This window comes from Pelodiscus sinensis, chromosome 28, assembly GCF_052426305.1.
Source record: "Pelodiscus sinensis isolate ZL-2025 chromosome 28, ASM5242630v1, whole genome shotgun sequence".
Classification (NCBI taxonomy): Eukaryota; Metazoa; Chordata; order Testudines; family Trionychidae; genus Pelodiscus; species Pelodiscus sinensis.
The window spans coordinates 12,430,259-12,449,196 of NC_143079.1; the positions used below are offsets into that span (position 1 = coordinate 12,430,259).

General features: G+C 63.8%; 1 protein-coding gene across 5 annotated transcripts in view; it reads right to left on the reverse strand.

Annotated features, from left to right (window-relative positions):
• The window catches only part of PSD4 (pleckstrin and Sec7 domain containing 4), a 42,571-nt gene that overhangs the window by 13,537 nt on the left and 10,096 nt on the right, over positions 1–18,938 (reverse strand). For 4 of the 5 annotated variants that reach the window (XM_075911014.2, XM_075911017.2, XM_075911015.2 and 1 more), the window contains exons 2-5: positions 10,181–11,278; positions 6,610–6,724; positions 4,034–4,436; positions 494–673 (exon numbers count right to left, since the gene is read on the reverse strand). In XM_075911014.2, the coding sequence (XP_075767129.2) occupies positions 494–673; positions 4,034–4,436; positions 6,610–6,724; positions 10,181–11,140 (1,658 nt within the window). In that variant the 5' untranslated portion in view covers positions 11,141–11,278. The remainder of the gene's footprint in view (positions 1–493; positions 674–4,033; positions 4,437–6,609; positions 6,725–10,180; positions 11,279–18,938) is intronic. The other variant, XM_075911018.2, reaches the window with a different exon arrangement.

Consider the following 18,938-nt stretch of genomic DNA (forward strand, 5'->3'; position numbering starts at 1 on the left):
GCCCCAGCAGGGGGCGCTGTGTGGGGAGGGGGGGGGCAGGACACTGGCTGCGGAGGGCTCCAGCTACTCCAGCCTGGGCCTGCCCCAGCAGGGGGCGCTGTGGAGAGGGGGAGGGGGAGGGGCTTGGCACTGGCTGTGGGGGGCTCCAGCTACTCCAGCCTGCGCCTGCCCCAGCAGGGGGCGCTGTGGGGAGGGGGAGGGGCAGGACACTGGCTGCCGGGGCTCCAGCTACTCCAGCCTGGGTCTGCCCCAGCAGGGTGCGCTGTGGGGAGGGGGAGGGGCAGGACACTGGCTGCCGGGGCTCCAGCTACTCCAGCCTGGGTCTGCCCCAGCAGGGGGCGCTGTGGGGAGGGGAAGGGGCAGGACACTGGCTGCCGGGGCTCCAGCTACTCCAGCCTGGGTCTGCCCCAGTAGGGGGCGCTGTGGAGAGGGGGCAGGAGCTCCCAGTTACTCCACCCCCCAGGGAGGCTCTCCACAACACTCAGATCCTCACTTCTTCCTGAGGTAGGAGGCCACCTGCGACTTCTTGAAGCCGTCCAGGCGATAGAGCCGCGCCGCCAGCCGCCACGCCGCCCCTTTGTCCCCGGAGGCCCCGTTGGCCAGGATGGGCCCGTCAGGCTGCGCCGCTTCTGGGTCTCCTGGCGTCTCCCCTGCGTCCTCCTCCTCTGGACACCTGATGGCGGGGGTGGGGGGGGCGGTCAGCAGCACACGCGCCCCCTCCCGTCGCTCCCCTCCCCATGGCTGAGTCCTGCCCCCTCCTGCAGCAGCCTGCTGACCAGGGCACTGGCTCCATGGGCCAGCTCAGCTGCAGGGAGCGTAAATGACACGTGGGGCCCTGTGATCCGCCCCCCTGCGCGCAGCGCTGAGCCGCGGAGACGTGGGTAAGAGTCCTACTACTGCTGCCGCTGCCTCGGAGCGCTCTGCATCAGGGAGCAAAGGAGGCCGGGTTCTCCTCCTGCCTCCCCACTCAGAGTGAGCGCGCCCTGCCCCAGTTCCTGCCCTGTTCCGGCTCCCGCCCCGCCCCGGCTCGCCCCAGCTCCCAGCCTGCCCCAGCTCCCACCTACGTCAAAGCACCCATGGGCTGCGCCTGGGGAGGAGCCCATGCCTGGGCCACCATCCTGCTAATGGAGGGCCGGCCTGTGGTTAGCCTGCGACCTGGGTTCAAATCCCAGTGTGATGTCAGCTATGTCACTCAGTGCCAGCTCCCCAAGCTCCTAACTCCCCGTGGCAAGGGGGAACCTAAATACCTGGGAAAATCTGGGCCTCAGGCCCCCTGCGTTCAACTAACTGCCCTGACCCACTTCCCTGGGGTGTGTAGAATAAATACGTTACAGACTGGGAGCAGCCCAGATGCAATGGTGATGGGCCCATGACTGTGACGTAGTGGGGGTATTGGGCTGCTTTCTATGCTGGATCTGTGGTAACCCCCACTGGCTGCTGCCGGTACCACAGCCCAGAAGGACAGGGAGTGAGACATTATGCAAAGAGGGTCTCTCTGGGTATGTCTACACTACCCCGCTAGTTCGAACTAGGGGGGTAATGTAGGCATACCGCACTTGCAAATGAAGCCCGGGATTTGAATTTCCCGGGCTTCATTTGCATAAGCCGGGCGCCGCCATTTTTAAATCCCGGCTAGTTCGAACCCCGTGCCGCGCGGCTACACGCGGCATGGAGTAGCTAGTTCGGATTAGGCTTCCTATTCCGAACTAGCTGTCCTCCTCATTCCACGAGGAGTACAGCTAGTTCGGATTAGAAGCCTAATCCGAACTAGCTACTCCATGCCGCGTGTAGCCGCGCGCCACAGGGTTCGTACTAGCTGGGATTTAAAAATGGCGGCGCCCATCTAATGCAAATGAAGCCCGGGAAATTCAAATCCCGGGCTTCATTTGCAAGTGCGGTATGCCTACATTACCCCGCTAGTTCGAACTAGGAGGGTAGTGTAGACATACCCTCTACCTGTCTGACCAGCTACCCCCCAAGGAGAGAAACAAAGGAAGGTGGAAGCTGCCCTGGCCAGGGGGCAGGGCTGGAGGAGAGTGAGTTAGTTTTCTGTCTGGAAAGCAGGGGAGAGGGAGCTGGGGAGGGAGGCTGGGACTGAAGGGTCAAGCCACCCCCATCTCAAGGGGGGCTCTGAGGCCTCTTAGCCCCAGTTCCTGTAACCAGCTGACATCTGTGTTGTGCTGTATCCTGGGGAAGCAATAAACTCCCCCTGTTCTACGGGCTGGTGGAGTCTGTTCGTGCCGCTACGGGGGTGCAGGAGGCAGGGGAACCCCAACGTGTCGTCACACCCATGTCTGCCCAAGCAGCTCTCCCACTACCATTCTGTGTGCCCCGGCTGTTGGTCCGGACACGCAGGGCCAGGCTGGTTCTCCCTGACTGAGGAGAGGAGGAGGGAGCCCCTGCAGTCGCCCTCACGGCTCTGGCCTGGCTTTGTGCCCAGCCTTGGCGCTCTGCCATGCCTTGCTCCGGGAGGAGGCACTCAGAGCCAGCCCAGCGAAACGGGCAGGGGGCAAAGTCCTGCCCGGGACAATCTTCTAACAGCAGCAAAGCCCCATCACCCAGCGCCCTTCTGACCCAGCACCGGGCGGGCACAGCACGCCAGAGAGAGAGCAGCTCACTGGGGCACCTGTCTGCTGTGCTGCCTCAGTGATCTGTCGGGCCCTTTGCACGCTAACCCGGGCAGCTGGGGGCGCTCTGTGCCCGGCTGGACAGGCATCGCCTATAACCTGGGCCCAGGACCCGGCAGTGAGCAGCGCTCTGCTCTGTGCCTGGCCTGGGATTGGCCGCCTGGGCACTGCCATAATACACCTAATAATGTACAGCTCCTGGCACTGCCGTAATTCACCTAATAATGTACAGGGCCCGGCCCGGCCATAATACACCTAATAATGTACAGCTCCTGGCACTGCCGTAATTCACCTAATAATGTACAGGGCCTGGCCCGGCCATAATACACCTAATAATGTACAGCTGTTGGCACTGCCGTAATTCACCTAATAATGTACACTGGCTGGCACTGCTGGGCACTGCCATAATACATCTAATAGTATTGGATCATGGGGGGAGGAGGGGTCACAGGGCTGTTGCACCCTACCGTAATACACCTACTAAATCAAGTTCACACCTTGCCCAACTGGGCCTGGCCTTAGGCTGAGGTGCCTAGTTGCTACCGTAACACCTCTACTAAATGAGAACAATAACCTCACTGCTGCCAGGGGCACGGTGCCGAGCAGTGATTCCGGCCCAGTCACTGACCCATCCAGACCAGTCTGGCTGGCGACTGACAACCCCGGTTTGGAGGGTTCATGAGGCCTGTGCAGCTGGTACAGACAGTGACAAGGGCCAGGAGCTGGGGGCTGGCTGGGGCCCTCCAGGACCCTACCTCTCGGCTGTGCTCTGTCGGGCAAAACTGCAGGGTCCATGTCTCCCGAGAGCTGCTGGGAGCCAGCGGCCCCCTTCCCCACTCTGGAGGGCCTGGGCAGGTCAGCTGGCATCCGGCCCATGGGCCAGCCCAGCCCCCGGGACCGGACGCCAGCCCATGGGCCAGCCCCCGGGACCGGACGCCAGCCGGCTGCATCAGGCTGGTCAGATGTGAGGGTGAGACAGAGGCAAGGAGCGAGTGGAAGGGCAGCAGCAGCTGGGAGACAGCACAGAGCCGGTCACAGTGAGACCAGCAGGGCTGGTGCCCAAGTGCCACGGGGATGGGCACCTTGCACTGGAGAGCTAGGAATGGCCAGACAGATAGAGGGGGGATGCGTGGGGACAGACAGGTGGATGGCAGTGGCTAGTCTGAGGGGATGGATGGGGGGACGGGTGGGTGGCTGGCTGGGGGTGGCTGGAGATGGCTGGCGAGGCGTCAGTCTCCATGAGATCTCAGCTACCTGTGCTATCCGGCTGCACTCCCCAAATGGCGCCGGCCCTCGTCTCAGGCGGCCTCGCAGCGCAAGCTCAGCTCAGCCCAGGCCTAACCGCAGCGGGAGGATGTCGTGTCTGCCAGAGCCCCGGGCCCGGCCTGCCTCGCGAGCTGGCTTACCGCACAGTGAGCTCCTGCTTGGCCTCCTCCCCCGGTTCCTCCGTCGCCTGCCCCTGCGCCACATCCCCCGGCTTCCTCTCCTCCCCAGCCAGCGACTCAGGCAGGGCCTCGGCCTCCGCAGCTTCCCCCTGTGGGCAGGAAACGCTCGGGGAGGCCTCTGCCCCCAGGGAGGGGGGCGCCAGGTCGCCATGGCCAGAGGCTGGCAGCCCCCAAGCCACCTCCGGGTGCAGAACCGGCTCCGCAGGGTGCAGGGGGCTGCTGCTGCCCCTGTCTGGAGCGGGACTCGGGGGCCCCTCGCAGGGGCTGGGCTGGGCCCCATCTTCCTCTTGCAGCAAGGCCCACACCACAGAGCTGCCGGAGGGCGAAAACAGCAACCCGCTCCCTAGCGGGTCCTCGGCGCCACCTGCGGGGAGAGCCCGGTTACCGACCGCCCTGCTGCAACTGCCCCCCGTTGCCGGCGGCCCCAGCCAGCCCCAGTGTGATCGGGGCCAGATCCCCACTGCCCGGCCCCAGCCAGCCCCCCTGCGATGTGGGGCCAGATCCCCACTGCCCGGCCCCAGCCAGCCCCCATGCGATGTGGGGCCAGATCCCCACTGCCCGGCCCCAGCCAGCCCCCCTGCGATGTGGGGCCAGATCCCCACCGCCCGGCCCCAGCCAGCCCCAGTGCGATCGGGGCCAGATCCCCACCGCCCGGCCCCAGCCAGCCCCAGTGCGATCGGGGCCAGATCCCCACCGCCTGGCCCCAGCCAGCCCCAGTGCGATCGGGGCCAGATCCCCACCGCCTGGCCCCAGCCAGCCCCAGTGTGATCGGGGCCAGATCCCCACCGCCCGGCCCCAGACAGCCCCCCTGCGATGTGGGGCCAGATCCCCACCGCCCGGCCCCAGCCAGCCCCCCTGTGATGTGGGGCCAGATCCCCACCGCCCGGCCCCAGCCAGCCCCAGTGCGATCGGGGCCAGATCCCCACTGCCCGGCCCCAGCCAGCCCCCCTGCGATGTGGGGCCAGATCCCCACCGCCCGGCCCCAGCCAGCCCCCCCATGATGTGGGGCCAGATCCCCACCGCCTGGCCCCAGCCAGCCCCCCTGTGATGTGGGGCCAGATCCCCACCGCCCGGCCCCAGACAGCCCCCCTGTGATGTGGGGCCAGATCCCCACCGCCCGGCCCCAGACAGCCCCCCTGTGATGTGGGGCCAGATCCCCACCGCCCGGCCCCAGACAGCCCCCCTGTGATGTGGGGCCAGATCCCCACCGCCCGGCCCCAGACAGCCCCCCTGCGACGAGGGGTTAGGGGCCGTCAGGGCAGGGCTCACGCACAGACCCCCCCCCAGCAACTCCCAGCAGCTGAGCCCAGGCCAGCCCTGCCGGGGACGCTTGGATTGGCTGCTTTCCCCTCTGTCCCGCCTCCTCCACAAGAGCAGCCAATCAGGAGGCAAACAGGGGCCCCCTCCCCAGGAACTAACATGGATTTTACAAGAGCAGAGGAGGTAGCTAAAGAGCCCTGCAGCTCCTCCTCCACCCCACCCTGCAAGGGGCAGGGCAGAACAGATGGGGGTGGGGCAAATGAGTGGGGAGCAGGGCAGGTGGGGGCAGAGGCAGGGCAGGTGGGGGGCAGGGCAAATTAGTGGGAGGCAGGGCAGGTGGGGCAGAGGCAGGGCAGGTGGGGGGCAGGGTAGATGAGTGGGGGTCAGGGAAGGTGGGGTGGGGGCAGGGCAGATGAGTGGGGGGCAGGGAAGGTGAGGTGGGGGGCAGGGCAGATGAGTGGGGGGCAGGGCAGGTGGGGGCAGAGGCAGGGCAGATGGGGGGGCAAGGTAGATGAGTGGGGGCAGGGCAGGTGGGGCGGGGGCAGGACAGATGAGTGGGGGGCAGGGCAGGTGGGATGGGGGCAGGGCAGATGAGTGGGGGCAGGGCAGGTGGGGTGGGTGCAGGACAGATGAGTGGGGGGCAGGGCAGGAGGGGTGGGGGCAGGGCAGATGAGTGGGGGGCAGGGCAGGTGGGGCGGGGGCAGGACAGATGAGTGGGGGGCAGGGCAAGTGAGGTGGGGGCAGGGCAAATGAGTGGGGGCAGGGCAGGTGGGGTGGGGGCAGGGCAGGTGGGGCGGGGGCAGGAAAAATTAGTGGGGAGCAGGGCAGAAGGGGCAGAGGCAGGGGAGATGAGTGGGGGGCAGGGCAGGTGGGGTGGGGGCAGGGCAGATGAGTGGGGGGCAGGGCAGGTGGGGGCAGAGGCAGGGCAGGTGGGGGGGCAAGGTAGATGAGTGGGGGGCAGGGCAGGTGGGGCGGGGGCAGGGCAGATGAGTGGGGGGCAGAGCAGGGGCCAGGCAGGCATCCCGTGGTGCCCCTTGCTTTTCCATAGAACACGAGGGACCCCTGCTTTAAGCCCAGCTCACAGGCCTGGCCCACGTGGATCAGACCCAAGGCCCAGCATCGCCTGGGACAGGCCGGCGGGTGCAGCCTGCCCCCATGCTCGGTCTCAGATCCAGCCTCTGCCCCGGTGAGCCAGGGAGGAGCCATCGCAGAACAGTGGGGCTTGGCCCATGAGTCGTCCCCCTTGTCTCCACATGGTCCCAGGCCCCAGGACTCACCTGACTCCCCGCTTTCCAGGAGCACTGGGGGGTGACAGGCAGCTCCATCCGCTGGCTGGTCGGGGTCCTGGAGAGCAGGCAGGGACGTGTTCGATCCGCAGGTGCCCAAGAGCTGCTGAGAGCAGAGTAGGGGTGAGGGAGCCGGCGGAGGAGGCCGGGAGGAACTGTCCTGCTCCAGCCTGGCCTCCCCCCCGACAATCCAGCCCAGGGCTCCCGGGTGTGAGAACAAGGCGCCCAGTCTCCCCTGGAAAACGCCCAGTGAGGGACAATCCGCCCCATCCTCTGGCCTGTGGTTCCAAGGCTGACTCCTCCTCCCTGCAAGCAGCATCCCCTGGCTCTTCCAGCCCACACTCCCACTGCAGCCGACACCAGCCGCTGTCACAGACGCAGCAAAACTTCCACAATCACCAACCCGGAGAGAAGTGTCTGCCGGGCCCTGTGAATGAGGGACTGGCCCCAGCCCCAAGGCTGGAGGGTTTCTAATGCCACTGATGGTAACAACCCTGATTTGCTGCTGGACCTCTGTTGTCTGTGATCTCCTGGGGCAGTGAGTTCCATGGGTTAACGAGCACCCGGTGCGCTTTTCATTTGCTGCCTTTAACACTCATTGATTGTCCCCTGGCAGGGGCATTAAATACTAGGCCAGGTCCAGTTCTCCTCCTCTCTATCTCATGCTGCATTTTACCCCCCCCCCCCACATATTTTCCTCTTCTCTAAACCAAGGCCGCTGCTTTCCCGTCTCTGTTTCTGCTCTGTCCTTTTAGGAAACAGGCTGTCTTGACCCCCTGGCCCACAGGCAGGCTGGGGATGGAGCAGAAGTCGCTGGGAGAATATCGACAGTTCTTGCTGAATGAAAAGCTCGGAAAAATGCCAATTCAGAAACATTAGACACATTTTGGGAAGGTTCGACTTTCAGCCGTATCTGTCTATGGAGCCGCAGTGCCTCATGGGAGTTATAGTTCTGGTACCTCTTGTTCAATGGGCGGGGCTCTATGGCTGGACTACATCACCCAGGATGCACCTGCATTCATATGGTTCCCAGGGTACAGCATGTGATTCAGTCAGAGGTGAGACCCTGGTGCATCATGGGAGATGTAGTTCACCCAAGGAGCCTGGCCCATTGGAGCAAAAGGGACATAGAGCTCCTGGCACTCCAGGGGACCTGGTCTGTGATGGGGTCCCTAGGCACTACTGTGATGTAGTGTGGGTACCTTGCTGGTTGCTGGGATGGGGCTGTGGGTGACCCCCACTGGTTATTGTCTGTACCACGGCCCAGTAGACTAGCTGTTCGACCGGTTACGTCCCAGGGAGAGGAACAAAGGAAGGTGGGATGCCGCCCCTGGCTGGGGAGCAGGGCTGGAAGGGCTGGGCTTTTCCTTTCTGTCTGGGAAGCAGGGGAGAAGGCGCTAGGGAGGGGGCTGGGATTGTAGGGCCCAGCCACCCCCCATCTCAAGGGGGGGCACTGAGGCCTCCTAGACCCAGGTCCTGGAACCAGATGACATCTGTGCTGGGCTGTATCATGGAGAAGCAATAAACTTCCCCTGTTCTACTGGCTGGGGGAGTCTGTTCGTGCCACTACGGGGGTGCAGGAGGCGGGGGACCCCGACGTGCCACCACAACTACCGTAATACCTCTAATAGGATAGCAATAGACAAGCACAGTGACTGGGCCCCAGGAGGTTACGGTAACACAGACACGACTAGCCCGGGGTAGGAGGGAGAGGCGGTTCTAGGGACTCCCCCCGCAGGTGCCCTGGGCTCCAGAGCAGCTCAGGGGATGGTGCCGGGTGCGACACCCGCGGGTTAACCCCGCAGCGGTCCAGACTGGCAGACTCCAGGCAGCGTCGTCTCAGCCTCACGCTGGGGTCTGACCAGAGCCTGCGGCTCCCCTGGCTCAGAAGCAGGCCCCTGAACCAAGCGCCCCCCAAAAGCGGGGCCAGCCCTGCTCGCAGGACCATCCTCCCCAGCCCCCGCACCCTGCACTGGCCATGCCCCGAGTGGCTGCAAGGCAGGAAAGCCGGCAGGGGAGACACCCCAAGCTCCTCCGGCCTCCCCCTGAACCTGGTGCTGCTCCTAGTGCCCCCCTCACCACAGAGACACCCCCCCGCTCCAGCAGGATGGCCCATCCCCCACCCCCGCCAGACAAGCCTGATGCACCAGCCCGGCTGCCTCACCCCAGCCCAGGCTCGCGCTGGGGACTGGCCGGGCGCCAAGCCACCGGCTGCAAACAGTCCCCAGGAAGGCGCGTGCAGAACCCGGCTCCAGCCGCACGCTGGCCAGCCCAGCTCTAAGAATAGAGCCGGGGGAGGGGGGGGGCGGCTCCTCATGTTTTCCGGCCCTTGGGGAGCCCTCAGTGGAGCTGAGGCCAGACGCTGGCCCAGGCAGGCAGCACGTCAGGGGCTGCCCCACGGGGCCGGGGCCAAGTGGCTGGCCCCAAATCACAGTCCCCGGCTGCCAGTTACACTCCAGATCCCCCAACACGTGGGCCTTAGGGCAGGTGAAAATGCCCCCCTGGGGCTCCCCTCTCTGCAGCTCTGCCTCCCAGGCTCATAGGGGGCACTTTGGGGGGGTGGCCAGGGTGCCCTGCACTGCAGCTGTTCCCTGCCCCCCAGACCCATGGAGGCACTTTGGGGGGGTGGCCAGGGTGCTCTGCACTGCAGCTGTTCCCTGCCCCCCAGGCTCGTAGGGGGCACTTTGGGGGATGGCCGGGGTGCTCTGCACTGCAGCTGTTCCCTGCCCCCCAGGCTCATAGGGGGCACTTTGGGGGGTGGCCGGGGTGCTCTGCACTGCAGCTGTTCCCTGCCCCCAGGCCCATAGGGGGCACTTGGGGGGGGGGTGGCCGGGGTGCTCTGCACTGCGGCTGTTCCCTGCCCCCCAGGCTCATAGGGGGCACTTGGGGGGGGTGGCCGGGGTGCTCTGCACTGCAGCTGTTCCCTGCCCCCCAGGCCCATAGGGGGCACTTGGGGGGGGTGGCCGGGGTGCTCTGCACTGCAGCTGTTCCCTGCCCCCCAGGCCCATAGGGGGCACTTGGGGGGGGTGGCCGGGGTGCTCTGCACTGCGGCTGTTCCCTGCCCCCCAGGCTCATAGGGGGCACTTGGGGGGGGTGGCCGCGGTGCCCTGCACTGCAACTGTTCCCTGACCCCCAGGCCCATGGGGGAACTTTGGGGGGGTACCTTAACAAGGGGGCTCACCAGGGCCAGTTAACCGGGGGGGCCTGCCATGGTCAGGGGCTGTACCAGCCCATAGGGCCCGGCATGGACGGGGGCTGCTCTGGGCCTCTGGAGCTGCCCCGTCCGCAGTGGGCCTGAGGGTGGGGTGGAGGCTGGAGCCCCCCTGTAATTGGTTAAACTTCATATTGAACTGGTTAAGAACCAGGAGTTTATGTCCCTGCGCTGGGCACGGCTGCCCCCTTCCCTGCACCCCACAGCCCAGCTGGCCCCGCAGCACCCGCCGGCTGTCTCCAAACCGAGACGGGCTTAGTGGGTGGGGCCAGGGGCGGAGCCACAGGCTGTCCCTCCACTAAGTCCCTCCCTCCAGCCTGGCTCTGCCCGGCACGGCCGCTCGCGTCTCACCTCCGGCTCCTCGGTCATCGAGCGGGCCCTGTCGATGTCCCCTTCCGTGATGAGCAAAGGGGCCCAGGAGCCACAGTGCGGCGTGTAGGCGGGGACCTCGCCCGGCGCCTCGGCCTCGGCTCCCTGGTGCCAGAGCTCCCCCTCCGGCGGGGCGCCCAGCACCGGCGTGCCCTCGGGAGCGGTGCCGTGCCCCCCGGCGGGGCTCCCACAGGGGCTGGGCCCAGTGCGCGGGCTCTCCTGGAAGAGCGGGTTGTTGTAGAAGAGATGCTGCTCTTCCTCGGACGACGCGCTCTCCTCCTCTTCCTCCTCCTGCCCGCCCGGCCCAGCCTCCGGCTCCTCCTCGCTGCTGCTGGCCAGGCCGGTGCGTTCGCCCAGCGGCTCGCAGGAGACGGGCCAGGCCTGTGAGCTTTGGGTTGCTGGGCCACAGCTCGGCGCGTCCTCGGGGCCCTGGGCCTGGCTGCTTAGCTCCGCCGCGGGCTCCTCTTGCTTCTCCAGCGCTCCTTGCAGCTCCAGCATGCACTGCTGAGCTTGGAGGATCCCGGCCCAGATCAGTGCCTGAGCGTCGTTCGCCCCCTCGTCCCAGGCCTGCGGGTTCCCCACTTGAAGCACCTCTTCCGGAGGGGGCGGAAACTCCATGGTGGGGAGCTCCGGGCCTGGGCTGCTCCCCGGGGTGCACTCCGCTGGCCCGCCTCCCAGGCCGGACACGCAAGCAAACTCCCCCGCTGGCACCTCACAATCCCAGGCTGCGACTTCCAAGCTACAGCTGCTGACCCCTTGGTGCTCCGGGCTCAAGGGGGCCTGGGCCGGCAGGGAACCGCCCGTGGCTGCGTAATCCCCGGAGAACACAATCGCATCTTGCACCCAGATGAGGCTTTCTCCAGGCCTGCTGCCTGGAGCTTCTGCAGCAGGAGCCAGGAGGTCCAGGGGCTCCGTGTGGCCGGCAGGGCCTGAGGGATCCATGGCCACCGGGCTCAGGGGCCAACACGCCTGATTCTTGGGATGCTCCAGCTAGGCCGAGGCGGGGTCCTCTCCCATCCTGTTCGCTGAGCGCGGAGCGGCCGGCTCTCTAGCGAGGCTTCCCTTGGCACGGGGGCTACCCTGGGGGAGGGCAAGCAAACAGAGCCAGGAGTTAATGAGCAACGCAAGGGCACTTTGGACAGCCCCGGGCAGGGCCGGGACAGCCGCTGAGCGCGAGGGATGCTGCAAACCGGACCAGGAATCACCCGCCATCCCAGGCGCCGGGAGCCCAGCTGGAGGTCGCGGGGTTTGCACCAGCGAGCGGTGGGGTTGGTTTATCAGCCCAGACGCTCACAGAACAGAACAGAACGGAGCAAAGCGGCTTTTCTGTCTGGTCAGCAGGGGTGGAGGGACCAAGCCGGGCCAGGGGGAAGGAAGTAGCTGAGTCTCCGGCTTGGGTGCCCTCGGCTAGGTCATGGCCCCACCCCGCGCCTCACTTTCCCTTCTGTCCCTGGGGGTACTGACGTGGAGGAAAAGAGCTGGGAACTGATTGGATTCGGAGGGCAGGCCAGGGAGACTGGCATTCTGATCCCAGCTTTGCACCTGTGTCCCTGCTCTGTGCCTCAGTTTCCCCGACTGAAAAATGGGGACGATGACACTGGCCTGTGCAGATGTGCTCCGATGAGGAAGCTTATCTGTCATGCTCCCAGCACCCACAGCATGCTGGGAAAGGGCAGCCCTGCCCCCAGGAGCACAACGGAGGCCTGGACACTGGGCTAAGGGTGGCGCTCACCCTGGTGCAGGACAGCACGGGGCCAGATGCTACCTAGTGGGACCTGAGTGGCCTTGTGGGATCCTCTGCCCAGGGGGGCTTTCTGGGGCTCAGCCAGCTGGAGCCCTTCGAGCGCTGGCTGGCGACCTGCCCTCCGCAGCTCCCCGGGTAGGTGTTTTACAAACAGCCCGGCTTGGCTGCCCACGGGTCATTGCTGGCTCCGTGGAGCTGGGTCGGAGGGGGCAAAGTTTGTGCCCCTGGATTTCATACGTGAGATCTGCTTAAAGCTGCAGGCCCTGGCTCCAGAGGCAGCTCTTAAATGCAACAGCGAGGGAGCTGCCTGCAGCTTTGCCTTGGGGCCGGGAGGTTGCTGCAAGGAGAGAGAGGCAGGCGACCGAGAATAAGGAAGGGCCGGGCATCCCAGTCACTGAAGGCTCCTAGAGCAGGGGTCTCCAGCCTTTTTCAGCACGAGATCACTGTCTGAGTTTAAATCAGTGCAGGATCTACCTCAAAGCCAAATACCCCTGTCCTGCCCCTTCCCCGAGGCCTGGCCCTGCCCCACTTCTTTGCTGAGGCCCCGCCCTCCTTACTCTGTCGAGATGGGGCGCAGGGGAGGGGGACAGATTGACATCAGCACCCCCTGCCTCTGTCTCCCGCACTCTGCACAACAAGCAGGGGGCAGTTCTGAGGCTCTGGGCCGGAGCGGTAAGGCAGTGTGAGGAAGGACAGTTGAAGTGCCGGTACCTGACAGCCTCCCAGTCAAACCAGTCAGGATCACCTGTCAGAGGCTCCAAGATCTACCGGTAGATCCTGCTCTACTGCTTGGTGTCCACTGTCCTAGAGCAGCGTGAAAGCATGGCCGGGCGCTTGCCAGCTGGGGCCGGGAAGGAGCAGTGAGTGTGGTGCTGGGATCTGCATGGGGAGCTGCGCTGGTCGACGTGTCAATGTTCTTGAAAAGGGGTAAATGGTGAGGTGGCAAAATTTGCAGGAATGACTCAAAGTAGTTTAGTCCAAAGCTGACTGGAGAGTTGCAAAGGGGTCTCACCAAACTGGGAGATTGGGCAACAAGGGCCGGTGGGATTCAGCGTTGCTAAAGGCAGAGTCAGGCACATGGGAAATACAACCCCGGATCCCCCAAACCGCCGGGGTCTGAATTAGCTGTTCCCGCCCAAGAAAGATCAAGGAATCGCTGAGGATAGTTCCCTGAGAACATCTGCTCGCCCGGCCGTAGCGAGGAAAGGAACAGATACTAGAGAGAAGAGATCGCAGGGCCTCTAGGGAAAGTCAGGGCTCGCCCACGTCTTGAACACTGTGCGCAGAGCTGGACTCCCCGTCTAAAAACGATCTTGGGTTTGGCAAAGGCACAGAAAGGGCAGGAGGGGTGAGGAACAGCTTCCCTAGGGGGAGAGATTAAGACGACTGGGACTTTCCAGCTTGGAACAGAAATGACTAAAGGAGGGGGGGGGGGGGTGTTAGAGATCTAGAAAATCAGGAAGGGTTGGGAAAATAGACTCCAGAAATGGTCTTCACTCCTCACGAGCGTGCCACAAAGCTCTCACTCAATGAAATGTATGGGCAGGTTTAAAGCAAATTATGTCTCCACAGTCAGCCTGTGGAACTCTGCCAGGGGATGGGGAAAGGCCCAGACTGTAACAGGTGCCATCGATGGCACCGAGCCAGGCTGGGCAGGGAGGGTGTCCCTGGCCTCTGTTTGGCCAGGGCCAGGCCCTGGGAATGGCCCCCGGGGGTGGGTCGTAATGATGTCTCTTGTGTTCGTGCCTTCTGAAGCACCCGGCACTGGCCACTTCGGCAGACAGGATGCGGGGCTAGGCACTAGAGAGCCCAAACGTCTCCTGCCCCCGGAGCGGAGAGACCCGGGAGTCCTGGGGTCTCTCCCCGCAGTCCGTAACCACGTGCGAACGTCCCTCCCGTGACTTGCCCCGAGACGTTGCAGCCCAACCCTCGGTTACATTTGCTTTCTTCTCTCGGGGCCTTACACACAGTGCTCCTGCCAGCTCCTGCCAGCGACCCACCCAAAGAGCTCACGTTCTCCAGTGCCTAGGTAGCCTGGAAAGCGGGGATGGGCTTGGCGGAGGGTGAATGGAATTGGATCCCCCCCAATCTGCTGCCTGGCTTGTACTGAGCTTGCTCAGTACCACCGCTGAAGCCACTGTCCTCGGTCTGCCCTTCCCATGCTCTCACTCTCTCCCCCCATCAGGGCAGTGTAAGGGGACTGTTAGCCCCTTACTAAAACTCAGTGGGGGGTTTGGTTGGCCAACTCCCAGTACCAAAAGGGGAAGGGTCCATGAGAAATCAGGGCCCTGAGATGGACAGTCCCCAGGGACAATGGGAAGAGGGCAACACGCCAGGTCAGCCTGATTGACAGCCTGATTGACAGGAAATTAGGAGGCCAGGTTTCATCATCCTCCCTGTGAGCTGGGATTTTCTGGGCCTCTCAGAGAGAGAAGGAGGGAGAGCTGAGAAGAGCAGCAAGGGGTCCAAGCTGTGCCGAGAGGCAGATCTGCAGCGACAGAGCCAGGCACTCACAGCCCAAGGGGTGCAAACTGTGCTGAGAGGCAGACCTGCAGGGACAGAGCCAGGCACACACAGCCCAAGGGGTCCAAGCTGTGCTGAGGGGCAGACCTGCAGGGACAGAGCCAGGCACTCACAGCCCAAGGGGTCCAAGCTGTGCTGAGGGGCAGACCTGCAGGGACAGAGCCAGGCACTCACAGCCCAAGGGGTGCAAGCTGTGCTGAGGGGCAGACCTGCAGGGACAGAGCCAGGCACACACAGCCCAAGGGGTCCAAGCTGTGCTGAGGGGCAGACCTGCAGGGACAGAGCCAGGCACTCACAGCCCAAGGGGTGCAAACTGTGCTGAGAGGCAGACCTGCAGGGACAGAGCCAGGCACTCACAGCCCAAGGGGTGCAAACTGTGCTGAGAGGCAGACCTGCAGGGACAGAGCCAGGCACACACAGCCCAAGGGGTGCAAACTGTGCTGAGAGGCAGACCTGCAGGGACAGAGCCAGGCACACACAGCCCAAGGGGTCCAAGCTGTGCTGAGGGGCAGACCTGCAGGGACAGAGCCAGGCACTCACAGCCCAAGGGGTGCAAACTGTGCTGAGAGGCAGACCTGCAGGGACAGAGCCAGGCACACACAGCCCAAGGGGTGCAAACTGTGCTGAGAGGCAGACCTGCAGGGACAGAGCCAGGCACTCACAGCCCACGGGGTGCAAACTGTGCTGAGAGGCAGACCTACAGGGACAGAGCCAGGCACACACAGCCCAAGGGGTGCAAACTGTGCTGAGAGGCAGACCTGCAGGGACAGAGCCAGGCACACACAGCCCAAGGGGTCCAAGCTGTGCTGAGGGGCAGACCTGCAGGGACAGAGCCAGGCACTCACAGCCCAAGGGGTGCAAGCTGTGCTGAGGGGCAGACCTGCAGCAACAGAGCCAGGCACTCACACCCCAAGGGGTCCAAGCTGTGCTGAGGGGCAGACCTGCAGGGACAGAGCCAGGCACTCACAGCCCTGCAGGCCAGACTGGGAGAGGGATTGTAACTCCAACTGGGAGAGGGGTCCTGCTTTGAACTGTATGTAATGATCACTGGGTCAAGAAAACGTGCAGTGTGAAGAGAGCTCCCCGGAGTGGGGACACCCTAGCCCCTGCCCTAAGTGACTACAAGGTTGGGGATTAAGCCCCAGAAAACCTGGGCCCAGTCTTGCTGGGTTTCGAGGACTCTGCTACTCAGGAGAATGGAAGGGGAGCCCTCAGGCTCAGGGAGGCCGTGGGGTGAAGGAAATGGGAGCGGGGACTCAGTTCCTTTTGCTGGTCCATTTCACCGGGGTAGTATAGAATCCAGGAAAGTTCCCCACAATAGCGGGACCATGCCCCTGCATACATAATTGGCATCACGAACAGGATCCTATTCAAGGGGTCCACCCCATTGGTTTCCTTGTTGAGTTCTGGTAGCACTGTCCGGGCCTGGTCGAGAGCCCTTCCATAGCTGGAATTGAAGAACTACAGAGCCAGGCGGCTGAACTTCAAGGCAGATTATCAGACCAAAGTGAGGCATTGCAGCAAGCTAGAGCTGAGCAGAGAGAAGCCTTATCACTGGCCAGGGCAGTTACAGACCAACAGGCAGCAGAAGCTAAGAGACCCCTACTATGTATGTCCCACGGGAGTGGAAGGTCACAGAGTTCATGGCAATGGCAGACAAGACAATGTGGAAAAGGTGTTTGACCTGGGAGGTGTCTGGAGACAAGGCACCTATTGGAACCCGGCTCACGGAGTGCTTTGGGCGAGCGCAGGAGCCTGGTGAAACTATCCGGGCGGACGCCTCTGACCTGCAGGGGAGACTGAGCAAAGTGGAGCAGCGAGACCCTCAACCTGTTTCAGACCCAGATAAGCTGCTGCAAGAGCAGACGGTGCCGGGGCTCCGGGAGAGAAGGCTGAAGGAAGAGCCTGGGAAGAGGTTCCATGAACTCGTGCAGGCTGCCGTTATGTGGTCAGAGGAGGAGGAGGCTCCTTTGGAAGAGACGGCCGAGCCTAACTCCCGAACACGGAGTGGGGGCCTAGTCAGTGCAACCACTGGGGAAAAGGCCTGTCCCAAACACAGTTGACATTGGACAGTGTAAGTGAAGCTGGCCAAAACCTGGCAGTCCAGCAGGGGGGGATGCTGCAAGTGATGACTGAGGTGATGAAAGAAACCCCCCTCCCCCTCCATTACTAGGCCAAAATACCCCAGGACCCCAGGGTCCCGAAGACCCTCACTGAGGGAAGGGACATTTGTTACACTTGTGAAAGGCCAGGGATGTCCACTGACGAGGGGACTGGAATCCCGGGCGTCTGAAATCCAAGAGACACCGAGCTCGAGTAGCACGTCCGGGGAAGGCCAGGCGGGGACAGAAGGGTTTTGGCGGCTGTCCCTCGGAAAAGGGCAGCGTGCCAGCAGTGAGGAAAAGGACCCTGATGAGGCTAGTGCGTTTGATGACTTCTGTGGTCGCGCTTTTGGGGACTGCTTGACAGTGGAAATAACCACAGCGGGGGGAGGACCTGCGGTTTGATAGACACTGGCTCGGAAGTCACCACTATTTCTGAATCATATTTCCAAAACTACTTACGAGAGAGATCTGACCGTGCACAAAACCCGCTTTGGACAGCTAACAGCTAATGGGCTAGCTCTCCCTGTTGTGGGCTGCCTTGAGGCCGATGTAGGGTACATGGGTCGGACAATCCCTGGAAAATGCATCTTTACCCTAAAGGATCCAGCTTCAGAGAAGACTTTGATGGGGAACAGAGTGCCGGGAATTCTCGGGATGAATGTTATAAGAGAGCTGAAAGAATTACTATTAGTGGGGGAAGGAACCCAAGAGATGAACCGGCGTCGGCAGCCTAGGAAGGATTCTGCACTGAAGCGGGTACTGGCCTAAGTGGAGAGACAAGGATGTTTGTGATAAAAAAAGGATGGTGAGGTGCGATTCTGCTGTGACGACAGGAACCCGAATAAAGTGACACACAAGGATGCTGACCCGCTACCCCAGGTGGAAGAGTCACTGCTGGACACATTAGGACGTGCCGGAGAGTTTTCAACCCTTGATTTAACTTCTGGCTATTTCCAGGTTGCAGTGGAAGAACAAGAGCAGGAAAAGAGAGCGGTGACCACTCCATTCGGGCTGTTTGAGGGGACGCGGATGCCGTTTGGCGTGTGCAATGCGCCTGCTACATTCCAGAGACTGATGGAGGGGGTGCTGGAAGGCTACATCCTAGACACTTCGCTAATATACCTGGATGATGTTATTGTGTTTTCCAAAGGTTTTGAGAGTCAGCTGGAAAAATTGGACTTGGTCTTCACATGTGCCAGCCAGGCCCCCTCGCAGAACCCCCCCCCCCGGTGACAGCCTGTCCCCCTCGCAGAACCCCCCCCGTGACAGCCTGGACCCCTCACAGAACCCTCCCCTGTGCCAGCCTGGCCCCCTCGCAACCCTCCCCCGTGACAGCCTGGCCCCCTCGCAGAACCTCCCCCCCGTGACAGCCTGGCCCCCTCGCAGAAACACGCCCCCCCGGGACAGCCTGGACCCCTTGCAGAACCCTCCCCTGTGCCAGCCTGGCCCCCTCGCAGAACCCCCCCCGTGCCAGCCTGGCCCCCTCGCAGAAACACCCCCCCCCCGTGCCAGCCTGGACCCCTCGCAGAAACACCCCCCCCGTGACAACCTGGACCCCTTGAAGAACCCTCCCCTGTGCCAGCCTGGACCCCTCACAGAACCCCCCCGTGACAGCCTGGCCCCCTCACATAACCCCCCCCCGTGACAGCCTGGACCCCTCACAGAACCCCCCCGTGACAGCCTGGCCCCCTCGCAGAACCTCTCCCGTGACAGCCTGGCCCCCTCGCAGAACCCCCCCCCGTGACAGCCTGGCCCCCTCACATAACCCTACCCTGTGCCAGCCTGGCCCCCTCGCAGAACCTCCCCCCGTGACAGCCTGGCCCCCTGGCAGAACCTCCCCCCCGTGACAGCCTGGCCCCCTGGCAGAACCCCCCCCCCCCGTGCCAGCCTGGCCCCCTCGCAGAAACACCCCCCCCCGTGCCAGCCTGGACCCCTTGCAGAAACACCCCCCCCCCATGACAGCCTGGACCCCTTGAAGAACCCTCCCCTGTGCCAGCCTGGACCCCTCGCAGAACCTCCCCCGTGACAGCCTGGCCCCCTCGCAGAACCCCCCCCGTGACAGCCTGGACCCCTCACAGAACCCTCCCCTGTGCCAGCCTGGGCCCCTCGCAGAACCCCTCCCCCAGTGACAGCCTGGTCCTCTCACAGAACCTCCCCCCCTGTGCCAGCCTGGGCCCCTCACAGAACCCCTCCCCCAGTGACAGCCTGGTCCTCTCACAGAACCCCCCCCCCGTGACAGCCTGGACCCCTCGCAGAACCCCCCCCCCCCGTGACAGCCTGGCCCCCTCACAGAACCACCCCCCCGTGACAGCCTGGACCCCTCACAGAACCCCCCCCCGTGACAGCCTGGACCCCTCGCAGAACCCCC